At 43.1% G+C, this 17,002-nt stretch overlaps 1 protein-coding gene across 1 annotated transcript in view; it reads left to right on the top strand.

The window, feature by feature from the left end:
* The first annotated feature begins 1,905 nt into the window (after positions 1-1,905).
* LOC139650757 (oxysterol-binding protein-related protein 10-like) overlaps positions 1,906-17,002 on the top strand; it is a 39,334-nt gene continuing 24,237 nt past the window's right edge. Inside the window, exons 1-3 of the mRNA XM_071527505.1 lie at positions 1,906-2,174; positions 10,200-10,375; positions 16,645-16,724. Of these exons, the coding sequence (XP_071383606.1) occupies positions 1,906-2,174; positions 10,200-10,375; positions 16,645-16,724 (525 nt within the window). The remainder of the gene's footprint in view (positions 2,175-10,199; positions 10,376-16,644; positions 16,725-17,002) is intronic.

Below are 17,002 nucleotides of genomic sequence, written 5' to 3' on the forward strand. Positions count from 1 at the left end.
CTATATATATTTTAATTGGATATGAATTCTGGGAAAAGAAGTGTACCATACTGTGGGGAAAACAGATAGGATAGCTGGACCAATACTCTATTTTCATCAACTGTTCCTTATGTCTTTGAATAACGGGTGTGGCAGAGATTATTTAGGAAAAACTCCACCTTGAAACAGATGTCACTTGTTATGTAACTATGATATTGCACAGTTGAGTCAATATTGGTGAACATGAGCAACTCCTCTGATGATGATGTCGTTCACAGACATACACCGGAGGTTAACTGGAGACTCAAAAAGTCTTTACACCTAAATTTGTTTCATTTCTTGGTATTGCTCACAGATTTGGAGCAGAAAATGGGATCCATATCCCATAAAGAAGAGTAACAGATTATAGGAATTGTGTGAGAATTGTGTTTTTTGGTGGTTCTTCCCTGTCAGAAAAATTGGGCTGTAAATGTACTGTAGCTTACACTGATAAACTTTTGATTCACTGGTAGCCCAGCTGTCTATCTGGTTCAAGGCTACAAAAGTGCTATTTGCCCCTTTCTGAAAGACATTCCAGAGAAAAGACATGGGAGAAATGAAAGTACCATATGCATCCAAAGTAAAAGTCTATACAGTTAATCACATTTGTATAATGTCCATAATTTAAATTGCAAATATATGGCCTATTTCCAGTTTGGAATGCATCAACTGTAATGGAAAATCCCTATAGCATTTCCATAACATTGCTATAGGGACTTACAGTGTGTCTGTGCTATTCAAAAGTGAGTTTATAGTTACCTTATCCTACTTCATGGTATTGTTTTATTTCCTATAGTATCACTATAATGTTCCTATAATATTCACATATTGTACTACTAGTATATACAGTATATTATATTAGTAGTCAGTAGTGAATTTACTTTATCGTACAGTTATCATACTTTATGGTGTTTTTGTTATTCCCTATAGTATCACTATAGTGTTCCTATAATATTCTTATAATGTTACTAATGGAACTTCTAGTGAGTCAATAGTGAGTTTAGTGACCTTATTTCATATTATGGTGGGTTTTTATGTATCTCCTATGGTAGGCTATCATTATAATGTTCCTGTAACATTCCTATGATATTCGTATGGGCTTATAGTATTTCCATGGTATTCAATAGTGAGTTTATAGTTCCCTTATCATACATTATTGTTTAATCTCCTATGGTATAACTAATGCTCCTATAATATTCCTGTAATATTACTATAGGGACTTATAGTGTATCTATGGTTCGCAAAAGAAAGTTTAGATTGACCGTATTTGTTTTTCTTTTGTTTTATGTCACTATATTTCTATAGGATATTATGTAGTTAATGTTTTTCTACAATATTTGCTTCTAAAATCTCGTAAAGGAAGCCTACAGATGTGTAAACTGAACGTATTAGTCACCTATGGGATGCCTTTGGCTTTTTGTTTTATCCACCACACACATGTAGCAGCCCAAACTCATAAGCCGATTTGGCGCTGTTGGCTGTATTTGCAGTTTTTGGGGGATTGTGATGATGTGTAATAAGATTGCATTGTAATATCCGGGGGCTGGTCCAGAGTTGAGTGGGAGTGTCTGCGCTCTGCTGCTCCCCTTCCCAACAGGAAAACGCTGGAGGAGAAGCACAGTGCCACACAGCCAACCACCGCAGTGAAGGGAACAAGTCCTTGACAGCAACACCGAGGAATATGCCCGCTTTCCCACGCAGCGAGGGACGCGCACATGCAATGCCTCTGATTTAGCTCAGGAGACGTACATCGCCCTGTTTGCCACTTATGCTCTGGTGAAATCTCCCCTACTGCTGCTGCTGCTGCTCCTGGTCCATCCCTGTCCCCTCCTCCTCCTCCTCCTCCTCCTCCCCCCTCCTCCTCCTCTCCGCCGTCCCGTCGCCAGGATGGACAAGGCGCTCTGCAGTCCGCATCCCGGGACCAACAAACCCAACTGCGGCCCGCTCGCCTCCACGGACCGGGGGAACTCCGCGAGGAAGATCGGGCGGACCGGCTCGCACAGCCCCGGCTCCGGCTCCCTGAGTGGCCCGGCCGGAGCGGGAGGCAGCCGGGGAGGTTTGCTGGGGAACAGCATGAATTTGCAGCAAGCGCACAGGCGGCAGCTGGAAGGAGTGCTGAGCAAATACACCAACCTGATACAAGGCTGGCAGAACAGGTAAGCAACAAGCCACATGGACGGGGAAGAAGGGGGCATAGTGTTGCTTGGTGGTTGGCCATCGGATCAGATGTCGGATGGCTTCGTGTTGTTATTTGCCCCGTCCACGTTGCACTGCTACCCACCACGTCACGAGAAGGAGGAGGAGGAGGAGGAGATGGAGGGAGGGGGGCAAATCCAAACCCTGCACACACTCTTATAGGCCTATTACTATACTGATGTAGAGGTAAACAGAGAGGTGGGTGGACTGTGATTGTCATTATAAGGCAAACAGACACTATTATAAACAAAAATCAGTTATATTTGCAGAAAAACAGAGATTAATTCATGTTTTTTTCCATAAAGTATCCTATCTTCATATAATTTGCTTCAGTTTTAAACTATTTACTATGCTTTTTACTATGAATTTAGGTTATTAAGAGTCATGGCAGCCAAACTCTAGTCCACGAATAAAAACATGGGTTGACTGAGTTTAGGTGTGTTTACTCTTCGCTATCTCCCTGCTACAGGTTTTTGCAAAGGATCATGGTGGCTGATATTGCCTTATTCTGATAACCTGCCTAGCTTGTGGGATATTTGCATATTTTGCTATTTCTGAAGCAGTGCAGCCACCCTCGTGATGAAGTACAGAATAGCTGGGTGACAGCTGTTGAGATCACAGCGGCGCAATATTGTGTGACTGTAGTTCATGCAGCATTTATGTCTCTAACATCGTCAGTAGGTTCACTCCCCGCCCGATCCCTTACCCATCCCACCACACAAGACTTGAGTTTGTATTTAGAAATGTCAAGGTGATAAAAATGAGTCAAGTCTGACACCTGTTGTTTTGAGCCATATGTGGTTTGGTGGTTTTCAGAGGAATGTAAATCCTATTGTTGCTAATTTCCCAATATTGCACAGTAAACATGAATTATGCAGGTGCTGTCCTGGAGGTTCAGTGTGATGGTGATGCTTTCAGCTTTTAACACACACACACACACACACACACACACACACACACACACACACACACACACACACACACACACACACACAAGCCACCATGCACACACAAAGCAGATTGAATGGTGAAAAATAACTTATAGTGCCCCATTGTTGTTATAGCATTACTGCAGTGAGGAGGGAAGCTAAGACTCAGCAGCATGCTACAATAGACTGTAGTCTATATGTTCTGGGCCTGAGGCCAGTGTGTGTGTGTGTGTGTGTGAGAGAGAGAGAGTGAGAGAGGGAGAGAGAGAGAGGGAGAGAGAGGGAGGGGACATCCAGAGAGAAAGAATGGCTGCTCTCTGATCTCCCAGAGCAGAGTGTGTGCTTTAATGCACACACTCAACAACACACACTCAACAACACACACACTCACAGGAATACCTGAACATAGGGATGGTGCAGATGTGTCTGGACAAAAGGTACAGATGGTCACTTCATACAGGGCTGGGCGATAATCATAACAATGTTTTTAAATATCGATACATATATCACGATCTGGCTTACATATGGAAAATTACATGTTAAATAATTGATTACATCGCACTGATCTCAATGGTAATTTTAAGTGCAATGTCATATGATATTCCTTAAAATGTTTCATACCTCATTTCATAGTTGTTGTTTTTTTTTAAATTGCTTGTTATCCTCAATTTAGACAGTAGAATTGTGTGTCAAGATATCACCATGTCATCACCACATGATTTCACTGAAAGACGATAAATGATAATATTGAATTATTGCCAAGCCCCGATTTCATAGAGGTGAAAATGAAATGGTATTGATTAAAAGCAATCAAAACCAAGTGGATGTTCAAGTGGGATTTGACCTCTGTCACTCTGCACACACACACACACACACACACACACACACACACACACACACACACACACACACACACACACACACACACACACACACACAGTCTCAAGGTATGTATAGGGTGATACGAACAGGAGCGGACTGTCCCGGTGAGTCTGAAGCTGCACTGTTATCAGGAAGGGTATAAAAAGATCAATTTGTTCTTCGGGGTCGATGGTACCTGTCCCGTTTCAATTTCAAAGTGCTTAAAGGCGACAGTCTGGCTTTCAAGGAGACATTCCTTTTGGTTCATTGACCTGGGCCGCTGCCATGGCCCCAAGCCCGAGTAAATGTGTAGACAGAGAGAGGTACAGTGAGCGCAGACTGAAAACATCCTAAAAATCTGACCGCCTCCAACTGAAAAGCCTTTTTAATCTACAATCTCTCCTCATCGGCTAAAACCTCTCCCATGAACTCACAAGCCCTGACTAACTAGTGATAATAATAATAATAATAATAATAATAATAATAATAATAATAATAGTAAAAAGTTGACTCATATCTCATCAAGAAACCACATTGGACTCCCATCAAGCGAATAAACAATAATTAGAGTAAAATCCAGTTATCAGTGAAATGCAACTTTCTGAAATTCAGTTTTCAGTTGTGGTTTGAAACAAGATAAAGAGTTTGCTAATCATATTTTGCCCATAAATTAAGCAGTAAGCTGCTGTCTCTCAGGCCTTGCAAACAAAGACGAAACCTTTTCCTGGAGTCATGCTATTATTATGTTGCAGAGGGACACTATGTTTCCTGGGAAGTTGAAAAAATCATCTTAAGATATGCAAGGCCCTTTATTTCAAAATGCTATGTGTCCATTTGGAGAGAAATATGTTACCTGAGGGTCATGTGAACATTTCCAAAACACAGGAGATCTCATCCTTTTTTCAGTAATGTTGCTGTGAATTTCTTAAACTAGCTAGTGATATAAATGGGATTCCATAATATGTTTTACTTTCAATTTCAGTAAACAGTCCCAGAAATCATTTTTTCAGAGCAGGTTTCATGTTTTTTCAAAATATCTCAAGATTCACTCTCTACTGCCTCTTGAGACTGTTTGTCATGCTGCAATTTGCAAAGTAAAGCAGAGTTTTACTCACAGTATCTCCTTGTAGTTTCTAAAGACTAACAATGTATCCCCCCCCCCCCCCCCCCCGCTGTTTTAAGATCATCTGGGTGACAATTAAAGCGGGAAAACATATGGTGTAATTCAGTTTTCCATTATGCATTGAACTCATTAATGCTTTTTTCTGCCAGAGAGAGATTTTTTTATCAAGATACTTTAGGTTTTTGCCAGAGGTGGGGCACAAAAATGTAAAAGCCTGAACTGGAATTTCAGAAAACAGCCTACTGGTAGAAAAATATAGGCTTCAAAATTACAGCCTTTAGCACGGCCAGGTCAGAGTTCAAATTGTCCTGAATTCTTCCTATCACTCTCAACTTTTTCTTAACCCGATAAATCTTCATCCAAGTTGTGTACAACAACTCCAAACTCGTCATCACAGCATTCAAATAGGGAAGTGACTGAAGGAGGAGAGGCAGTCCATTGGTGGGAGACAGTGTTGGAGTAATTACATGACATGTCAATCACATTCCCATATTTATCGTGTGGGGAAACACAAACATTGCATTATGTGTATTTGGCAGGTGGCATTATGTTGGGCAGTGGACCTGTGCTAATTCTGCCAGTGTGTGGGTGGCCATGTGTCAGAATGAAGGGCTGTTATGTTGTGTAGGTGTTGTGTGTGTGTTTTGCGTTAGTTTGGTGGTTTGTGTTTCTGAACACACACACACGCACATACACAAACACACACACACACACACACATTTACATGTATGAGTACCCACCTGCTTAGTGCCTATGTGCTAGAAGACATGCACTTGAGATGCTATTTCAGGATTAATGGGTTGACTCTACATCATACTGCCTCTGCAACAATCAGGCAGTACTGCAGCACACAGAGTGGACTATTTTACACACACACACACACACACACACACACACACACACACACACACACGACATGATTAACATGTCTGCAGTATTAGCTAAGTGTGTGTTTTAATAGATAATATAGATAAATAGATAATAAGATTCATATGATCAGATGAAGGATGAATAAACTTTTAACCAGATGCACAACTTGTAGTGTGTGTGCGAATGTGTGTGTGAGCACATGTATGTGTATATGCCATCTTCTGTGCATGTTTGGTGTCAGACGAGCTTGGCTTTTCACTGTGATCGTGTGTCACTTCATCTCCAAGTTAGAGCATTTTGTTGTTTTTCCTCGCTGAACCAGAGCAGAGAGTTTTGATTGTGGACGGCGGTTCAAAGCTGGTTTCCAGGGTGATGGCGGAGGCTGATTTAGCCTTGTTTCAAAGGGGTAATGGTGGAGAAATTCTTCCACTGCACTTAGATCCAGATTATTTTCAAATTGCAGCAGCAAATGAGCTAGTAGCCTCACCTTCTAGCTTTCGTCTTTTGATGCAGGGAATATTATCTGCTTAAATTCTCCCTACTGTCATTAGCTTATACTCTGAATTGTCAGTTACTGAGCTTGATGATTATTTGTGCATCACAGGTAGGTATTACAGTATAAATCCAGAGCTATTACACCGTTCGTATTCAGATCACTTTGCAACAGAATACAAAATATTCTGAATCTTCACATTCTCCTATTCAGTCATGCTCTTTTCTCTGGTTCCTACTGTTCCTGTGTGTGACAGGAGGGCGGATCTGCAACGACGGCCTGAGCTACACATGTAGATTCTATATTTACGTCTCCCTAAGCAGCCAGCCGGGTGGGGAGTACTTTGTGAGGGATGAATCATTTCTTAGCAGATGTGCCCAATGGAAAGGATCCCTGCTGCGCTCCTTTGATCAGAGCTGTGAGTCGGGGTAATGCGCTCTGGTGGGTGTCTGTTTGGCTCAGCAGAGAGGAGACGGAAACCTTGCAGTCTTAAGTAGCTCTGCTTTTCCTAAATAGAAAAATGACCATGTCCAGTTTGACTTCTCCTGCCCTTTGTCAAGAATTTATAGTTTGAGATGGCTTGAGTTCGGAGTTGCTGTGTTGACAGTGTAAGTAATGAGGTGAATCTTACCTGAAGCACTACAGCTGATCACAACTCAGACTGAAGACTTGCTCATGATAGTGTAAGATGATATTATGTTGGCTCTACATAACCCCTGTGACAAACACACCCTTCACATTTTGTTATCAGCCACATTTACTGCCAATAACCAAGTGTGATTTACTGTTTTTCTTGTTGCTCAACTTTCCTCCTAGCCTTTTTGTATTAACTTGCCAAAATCCCAGGGAGGAGACGCAAATCCTGCTGACAAGCTTTTTCCTGCAGCATCAGTGCCATTAGGAAATGGCAGTGTGTCTGCTGATGTGGATAAATGTGCTTGTCTAAGCTCTTTTTAGAGTGTTATTATTATTATTATTATTATTATTATTATGGAGGTGATTTATTTGAATGATATAAAAAAAATGTATTTGTATTATAAAGCTTTGTTATAGAGGATGCCTGTTTTGAGTTGTTATCTTGCAGCCGTGGGAAAACGAGAAAAGTCACTGAATTTGAATATGCGTTTTCCATGCCTGAAAAAAGTTATGCAAAAGCATGCATGTCTGTCAAGTTTTAGGAAATGCATCTAAATGTGCTCATAATCCTATTTTCAACCAGTCAAGGGCTTAACATCAAGTCTGGCTGCACCACACACCTTTGAAGGAATAACAACCCAAACAAAAAATTTCTGGATTGCGTAAATCCTTCAGTCATAGTTGTAGCCTGCCAAAAAAGACTGGGATGTTTATATTAGCTCTTCAGCCATAAACTGTAGCGTTTTAACATGGACACTGACAAATATTCAATCATAAAATAGTCACGGAACGATTTGCAAAAATGTGTTGGGATTTGGAAACAAATCCATTGCCATGGACATAAAAGTTACTGTTCAAATGAGTGACTTGTTAGGTGAGAGAGAGTGATAGTTTGCTGTATAAAGTGAAATAACTCTGTTGGTGTACTTGTAACTTCATTGTTGTTCCATCATTATATTTCATTTGGCCCAGTTTGCTCCTGCCTCAGCTGCTAAAGGTTAAAAGTGCAGTATGAGCACAGAGACCCCGGCGTCCCCCGGTCAGACTTTATCAGTTCTGTCCTGACACAAGGCTTGTTATCCAGCACCATCCATCACGTTTAAAGACCTGTGCTGTAGTTTAACCCACAGAAACAAGAGTGCCTGGAGGGGGTCAGTGGTAAAGAAGGCCTCTGCTCTGCTGACTGAACAGGGGATAAGAGCTTGTGTGTGTATGAGAGAGAGCGAGTGTGTGTGTGTGTGTGTGTGTAAGTGTGTGTTTGAGTGAGAGAGACAGAGAGAGAGAGAGAAGGATAAGAACTGACGCAGGCACAAAGTTCCCCCGGTTGACTGTGGCCAACATAAATCAACTGTTCTTGTGATGGAGGGGGCAAGACTGAGCGGGGGGGGGGGATCAATTTCCAAACAGCACTACCCTCTCCGGGGGAAATCCCAAGGGTTCATGGGAAAACGCCTGATGTGAAGGATGCAGGCATGAAGTTCTTTGTTTGTCCTCTCAACACTTGCATACTTGTGGACTGCGGTCACTCATGATCTTCTCTTTTTTTCCCAGTCGTCGGCTCCTTTACTGTTTCCGCTGCTGTTAGCTGCAGTGTGCGACATGTCCATGATTTTGTTGAACCTACATTGTACAGACATAAGCCTCTTCATATTGTATAGTGTTACAGATGAGAGGAAAATGTGACACCTAGCTATCCTGATGGATCAAAGCGGTAGAGAAGGTCTCCTGTGTGAAGCTACAGCGTTGAAGTGAACTGTTGCTACTCTTTGAACTCTGTGAAACAAGACAAACGCATCCGTGAAAACGACACCTATGGGATGTTGGAGCGGACGGGTGATACCTCCCGATCCCTTTGAATCAGATACAACCAGGGTGTGGAGGTGGGAGGCTGGTGTTGCAACTTACTGAAACGAGCGATGTAGCACAAGGCCGTTATCTGTGTTGAGGATTGTGCTGCCTGTGTCCGCGGAGGAGTTATTGACCGATGTAACCGCTGGCAGGGATGATTGCAAAGGCCTGGTCAATACTGTAGCTTCTTTAATCGTGCATGGAAAGAGAGCATTGATCTGCGAGGTGTGAGCACACACACACACACACACACACAGGGAATCTCTGGGAAAAAGAAAGGAATGCGAGGGCCGCAGCAGAAGCAGAAGACGGGACAAAGACGGCCGCTGTTACCTCAGGCTCGCTGTACACGAGCACGGAAAGGTCAGCCAGAGCCACCCGGCGTCACCCCGGTCTGTGCTGAACCGCAGAACCAGAACAAAGCCTAAGTGGAGCGGACAGGCTCGTTTCTGCGTGTCACACACAATCCTTCCGTTCAGACAACCAGCATATCCAAAAGATGGCTGACTGGGGCCACGTTGCCCGAGAGGAGGAAATGAAACGTGTCTGCTTGTGTACGTGTGTGTGTGTGTGTGTTTATGCGTGTACATGCGTGCATCCGGGTCTGTGTGTTATTGCAGTCTGGCATGAGCGAGGCAGAGATTCAATTATGTCGTGATTGAATGCGATTCATTAATCACAAAGGGGAAAGTGTGGGGTTTCATTTTCACGCCTCGAGCCGTGTGTTTCTGCTCAAGATGGCCGTGCTAATCACCACCTTGAGTAATTTGGGATTGAGCTGCTGGCTTGGTGTTGGCTAGGAGGGGGTTATTTTAGTGGATCTTATATGTGGAGAGAGAACTGTGGTAAATAATGTCCCGCAGGCTCCGATGCATGGGAGGTGAGAAATTTAAGGGTGTTGTGTGTTTTCACGTATGCTCTCTCTCTGTCTCTCCCTCTCTCTCTCTTTACACACCCACATCCTGAAAAGTTTGTGCAATCACAGCAACAGCAATAGAAAAAAAAAAGTTTTAACAGTAAACAAGCTGTGATAATGAGAGCATAAAACAAATTGATGATAACATTAACGGTGTTTCTCCTATTTCCCTTTCCCCTCTCTTTCTCTCTGGCCCATTACTTTCTTAACTTCTTTACTTTTCTCTCTCTCTTCTCTTTCTCCTCTCTCTCTCTCTCTCTCTCTCTCTCTCTCTCTCTCCCTCTCTGTGTTCCCCCCCCTCCCCTGCAGGTACTTTGTGTTAGATCCAGAGTTGGGACAGCTGCAGTACTTTGTCAACGAGCAGGGAAAGAGCCAGAAGCCCCGAGGGTCCCTGCCCTTGATTGGTGCCTCGGTAACCCCGAGCGACGAGGCTCCGCACATGTTCATTGTAAACTCTGTCAATGGAGAGCTGTACAAACTCAGAGGTATGACCTCACGGTGGCCTTGGCTGCCCTTATTTGGCAAACTGCAAACACACAGCGGAGCGCGAGTGCTTCATGTTGGAACGAGAAAGATCCTTAGCATGTAGAGTCATTTGCTGGCGGGTGTTTGCTGTACAACAGAAACATTCTCCTTGTTATGCAAAGTGCTTAATAGAATTAAATCTCCAGCGCTTGACTCTTAAAGTTGCATGAAAGTTGCATGAGTCACACTGAATTACAACTTTCATCGCACTAGATGTAATTATTGTTCTCCTCTGGCACTGAGCAGACGAGCTTTATTGTGTTACTGTGCCGCCTTCAAAATCTAACTTTTCCTCTTGTGTGCACAATTGAGTTTGAGTAACCTTTGAATATCAGTTTTCAGTGTTGGATATTAAATATTCCCTTTTGTAGCAATAAACCTAAGGGGAGAGATGTAATTGACAATATTCGTTATTTTGGAGTAAACAAATTAAAGCGCTACATATCCTGTGTTGCTCTCCTCTCCGTTAGAAGTGATATTTCACTTTTTTACAACATTTGTTATCTTTTAAGACGTTTACTTTGATGTGAGTGTGTGGGCAGTAAGCCTCTGACATTGGTTTGCCCCTGAAGTGTGTATTAATTACTGGCATACTTGATTCCTCTCTCTCTTTTCCCATCAAGGAATCTTGAAAACTCCAACATACAACTTGGAAAAACATATTTGTTATGAATAATATGTACTGTCTGCTGGTATTAAGACTGGACCAAGGGCATGACATCACTTTGGATACCTGTGATAGCCAGAAGAAATATGAGGCCAAAGCATGATAGATAAAAAATATTATACCAAAGTGAAATATGGCTTTAAGACCCAGTGGCAGACACTTGGACTGTAGCTGGTCAGTGTGCTGAAGGCCTTTCCTTCCACTGACCTGTATCCATTGAGGCAAGAGAGACTCCCTGCACCGTTGCTCTACTTGAGCCTCTGGAATGTCCCCTTACACTCCCAAAGGGGGATATCAGAATAACTTGGCCTATATTCCATGAATAACTCAGTGATCCATGTGTATTGAGCTAAGAGGAAACAATAATCCCACAGAGAAGGAGTTGGAAGCTGCAGCTTGCAGGCAGAGGTATTTGCACAGTTCACTGGAGAGTGTCGACTTAGGACTGACTGGATATAGCAGCATTAAAAAAACGCGTCAGTGACTTTCAAGAATTCCCGAGAAACCCATTGAGAGAAATGGCGTGCGATCTTTTGAATCAGCTCAGCCGAACCCCCGGGCCTGTCTCGAGGTTTGACTGGTGCCAAAAAAACCCCCCCAAAAAACCCCAGCCCATTAAGTTTTCTTACTCTGAAAGCACTTGAAGTGGAATGGCAACATTTGTACGTGAAACTTCAATTTGCTCAAACAGTGGGGAACAAAGCCGCTCACATGTGCGTTCTCAACGGTCGGTGATTAAGATTAGTTGGGTAGGCTTAGATCTTGCATCGGTTGCCATGGGAACGCCTTGGGGGGGGAAAAGAGAAAGTTCACGGTTCAGTCAGGAGTCAGTTTCCAGTTTTCTAGGCTTAACAATAAACCGGTCTAAGGTATCACCTCACTGATGGTCTGTGTCCAGGCTTTAAATGTCAACTTTATTCTCATGTTGATGCCCTTTTGACAAGTGGCTTTTGAATGTTTTTGAATAGGATCTCTTACTGCTAACTGGTATTTAAGGTGTAGCCGGGTAGCGGATACACACATTCTGTAACGCAGACGCTCCCTTGAGGTGTGTTCTGAGCATCAGTCGATCACAACTCTTAATAACGTTTCTCCATGAATGTAAGAATCCGAAATTTGATCCGTGGGGAGGGGGGGGGGGGTCAGATGTGACACCTAACAGAGCTGTAAACCTGCCTCAGGTTTTGTCTGATTGTGAACCGAGGGAGCACAGGGTAATTAGCGAAAGCAGGGGAATATAAAGGGAGTATTTCATTATCCGATGCGGGGACTGCGGGGCCTTGTGTACCGCTGCTGAGCAAAGGTGGAGAGCAGCGGGAATTTAATCACGTCTGAATGTTCGGATGGCAAATTAAGCTATTTATCATGTGACGCCTCTGTGAGACAGTCAGCCAATGATAAAGGGTCAAGTTGTTTCCAGCAGGGCTTTCAAACCGGCTGATTAGAATGCCTGACACAAGCCTCGGTGTGTATCTGAATAATTAAAACCCTACTTTTCTGTGATGTTTTGATGCAGAAATCTATCCTCAGTATTGATGATTATAAACCCGCCATGACATTACAATCTAGGTTCACTATTTGCCGCAGCAAACTATTTGCATGTTCCCTGTGATGACCTGTGTTAGCTGTGGAAGTGACATTATGTTTTAGACTGATGCACTTATCCGGAGAGACTTGCAATGAGAGTGAGCAGGGAGCGGTTCAGTGTCGCACTCAAGGATACTTTGACTTGGCACACAGCTGTTGATAGATACACACTGGCTGCTGCAGGGTTCAAAGTTCAAGATTCAACTTTATTTGTCCCCAAAGTGTTTTTGCAGCAAGCTACAAGAAGGACACATAAAAGAACAAAATCAACTGCCAAGCACACCAAATGTGAGGCACAGTTCATCATGGCTCAGTAAAAAAGAATTAAAAGAAAGTTACAGTTAAGCCCAAATTATGACAGATTTTCCATGACATCAAAATTAATGGTCACATTAGCAAAGTGAATCATGGGGATCAAACCTGTGACACTTGGGTTAGGGAACAGTCTATTTGCTGGGCCACCCTTGCCACCCATTCTGGTCCCTGTCACCCTGTCCGTTTTCTTAAAATCTATGGTTTAAGTGCCCCGCTCATATTACCTCCTCGCTCATATTATCTCCTCGCACATATTATCTCCTCGCACATTAATCAAATGTAACTACTCGTCCAAGCATTCATCTTGAAACTTACCATCACCACCACCAGTAGGATCTACTTTGACACTGCTATAATTAACATTAGAGTAATTGCAGGATGGTGGTGGTGCTATGATTGACTGAAGTAGCTCTCTCTCTCTCTCTCTCTCTCTCTCTCTCCCTCTCTCCCTCTCTCTCTCAGAAAGTAGCGTTCGGATACCATTCAAGCGTCTCTCTCCGGGATGGATATTGACATTTAAATGGGATACACGGACCAGGATGGCAGTCCATTGTTACTCGTTGTAAATGGGCAGATGGACTGGCTTCTCGCTGTAGCGTTTCGTTGTTAGTCTCCCTCAGTTTCCAGCGCAGGCCTTGTGCATTCATCAAACGAATAGAACTGCCAACACTTCACCTCTGAGTCCGCGGCTCTTGCGACACAATACCAGCTTTGAATTTTTCATCAGCATCATAGTATCCCCCCTGAATAAAAACAACCTGGTCTTCGCTAAGTAATGACTAGTGTGTGTGTGTGTGTGTGTGTGTGTATCGCTTGCCTCAGCCTCCTATTCTCACCATATGAACAGGTGCATATTAGCATAGCCACACACGCCTGCCCCCCCTCCCATCCACAGCACCCACACACACACACACACACACACACACACACACCTCTGCTCAATCCAGCGAACTAATTATCTTTAATCACAGCCAAGCTTGCACACATCACAGAGGAGAAATAACTGATTTAGACGCTTGCTCATTCCCCGGCTAAGCGGCTCCCTTTTGAGCAGAAGATTTATGTGGCTGATGCCAGCGAGGAAGGAGTGAGGGGGGGGGGGGCAGGGGGGTCTTTGCAGGGAGACAGCTGGGTACAGGTGTTTTCTGTGCGAACACACCGCCAGAGCCTGTTCTCTTCTGAGAGATGAGCGGTCCCCTTCCCAGTGGGAGAGCGCGTCTCATATATACGTGGCGCTTGTCAAGAGTTTCTCGGTGAATGTCTCATTTTCTTCAGAGTTGCCTCTTCACTTAAAGAGGCTTTTTGTCGGCGTCCCTGTGACTTTTGCAGCTGTAGGCGGTGCAAGTGACTGACAAGCGCAAATTGAATTCTCTGTACGGTGAAATGACTTCCATCGGTATGTCGAAAAAACATGTCAGCGATTTCATAAAAAAAAAACAACCCTTTCTTACAAGATTCAAAGTTCTACTCTGGTTTCATTTGGTTTATGACCACAAGGAACTTTAAGATAATTAAACTAATGAAAGTTTCGGTCCTGTTTATCTAATGACAGTTGATGATGTTTTTTTTTTGTTACACTATCCCCTTAAGGGTCTCTCTTTTCTTTTTAAGTGAGTGAGCAATACAGCAGGTGCACCAGGTGCAAGGTTTTCCATAATAGTCTGAAATCCATTACAATCTTCTGTAATTAACTGTTTAAAGATAGGCTAAAAGAAAGATTTCAAGATCAAATAATCTCTTTGTAGTAAAATTTGATCATCTCTTGACCTCCTTTGCTACTCTTTAAAGTTGCAGCCTAAACTCATGATAACCCATCGGAGACATCATTCTCCGCTCATTAGTCAGTGAAATGGGATCAGAAGGGTTTTATTGTCTGCTCTGACCTGGAGGCGGTCAAGTACAAGCAGACAGTCAGTGTCTCCTGTAACTGGAGGGCTGCAGCTGACTTTGTTAGTCAGCAAGTCTGAGTTTCAATTGGCTGTTTGTGTTTAGATAGCAGGATGGATCGTCTTTGGGCCAAGGGGACGCCGCAAGCATGTACAGAATCAGAGAGGAGTATCAAGCTGCCTCCTCTCTTCTTATCCATGCTACTCACAAATGAGTTGCTCTATTTCTTGAATACTGAGGGAAAATTAAGAGGTTAGGATTTGATACCAGGGCTCAGGACATCATTCAAAATGCAACAGGATCAAATGGCTTTGGAGACAGTCAACAAGTTGAGGAATCAAATAGTAGCAGATATGATCATTGGCATCAAGCAGACGGACCTCACAGAGTAAGACAAGTTTTATGGAAAGAGTATCATAGCCTGCCCTCTTCATCCCTTGTCAGAATTTGAGCTATTCCCTTCAGATCACAACCACAAGCTCACTCAAACAGATTGAAGTTGTCATTTATTCCTCGTGCCATAAACCTGCTCAGATGTAACGGCTGGACTCTCCACCGGATTCTTTGGTCATTTTATGTGCTTTACATCTTTCATTTGCTCTGTCTTGATGTGTGAATTTATTGTGTAACCTAGGAAACAGACTATAGTGTATTGTACAGTAGGCTACTGCACATAGTACTGCACAACTCATCTATATCAGTGTTTGTTTTTAAATGAAGTTAATGTTGTGGCATTTCTCAGATCATCAGGCAGGGAGTTCCACAGTTTAATGAAAGCACAGCTGTTGGTTTATAGGTTTATTTACCTACTGGAGCTGCTGACTAGAGAGCCTGCCCCTCTTCTCCTCACCCCAGGTGAATTGGTGCCGTTTCCTGAATATTGAACGTATGCAGCGTGATGCGTGTAGTCTTCTCATTATAGTGTGCCTGCTGTTGTCTTTGTACTGTACATAAGGTCCTGTTGTCGTTGTATCTTGTGTGCCAGTATGTACTGTGAGACTCTGCTGCAGAGAGACAAGATAGTGTCTTACATTTTCTTTCTGACTCACAATATCAACAAGACAATTTTGTGTATTTGTATGAAAATACACACTTTCATCTTCTCTTGAAACTTAGTTTGGGGTCAAAAAGAGGTTCCATTCTTTCAGTTCAGAACGGTACATTGAAACTGATGTTACAATAAAAGCAGTAAGAATATTTACAGTAGGCTTCAACCGATATGAGTTTTGTATTTGAAGCTACCGATGGTTGATATTTTGTGCTGACATTCAATATCTTTAAATTTGACCATTTTCATGCCAAAAAATTATAAGAATTCAGCGTCTCCCCTCTAACTTTATTCTTAGCCGAGTGCAAACGCTGCTGGAACAGCATTTAGGCCATTATGAGACACTAAAACTCTCCACTGACACTAGAGTGACTCAAATTTTCAATCAATTTTGTCATCAAGGGCAATTTGTACTTGCAGCTGGCCTCGCTTACTATTGATGCCTCCGGCGTTCAGCGCTTTGGGCAAACCTCAGGCTATAAGTTAAGAGTTCATCTGTGATAATGGAAGGCACAGCACAATAATAATAACAGAAATTGAATGGTAATCATCAGTGGATATGGGGACACTCAGGGCAAATGGCTTTTTTTGTGACTGCATATTGACCTGACTGCGAACTCATGTAGGGATTTATTGGTAATTCTCACTGTCTCACTGGAATGAGAGGAAACAAGTCTTTGATTTTATTTTATTTTATTTGTTATGTGTGATGTGTGTCTTTGCAGCCTCCGATGCCAAGGAGCAGCAGTTTTGGATCAGTCAGCTCCAGGCCTGTGCCAGACGTCATTCTGACAGCAGTGCCAAGGTAGGACACACACGCACACACACACACACACACACACACACACACACACGCACACACACACGGTCACAGTTGTAAACATGACCCAGGCCAAGCTCTTGGAATGTGTTCCTCAGGAAGAGCAGTGAGCGGAAAGCCTTGACATTTCCCTGGAGATTGCTGTCCCCCTGTGCGTCTGTTTAGAAATGCGATTGTGGCTGTTTCTCATTTCAGTAAACACAGGTCAGGTTCATGGAGTTAGACAACTGACAGTCTCTGTACACGAGCCTGCCCCTCCGACG

The sequence above is a fragment of the Centroberyx affinis genome, unplaced genomic scaffold (assembly GCF_046629955.1).
Source record: "Centroberyx affinis isolate AG114_WGS23_722 - 3 ecotype Tasmania unplaced genomic scaffold, CSIRO-AGI_Caff_v1 ptg001542l_1, whole genome shotgun sequence".
Lineage (NCBI taxonomy): Eukaryota > Metazoa > Chordata > Actinopteri > Beryciformes > Berycidae > Centroberyx > Centroberyx affinis.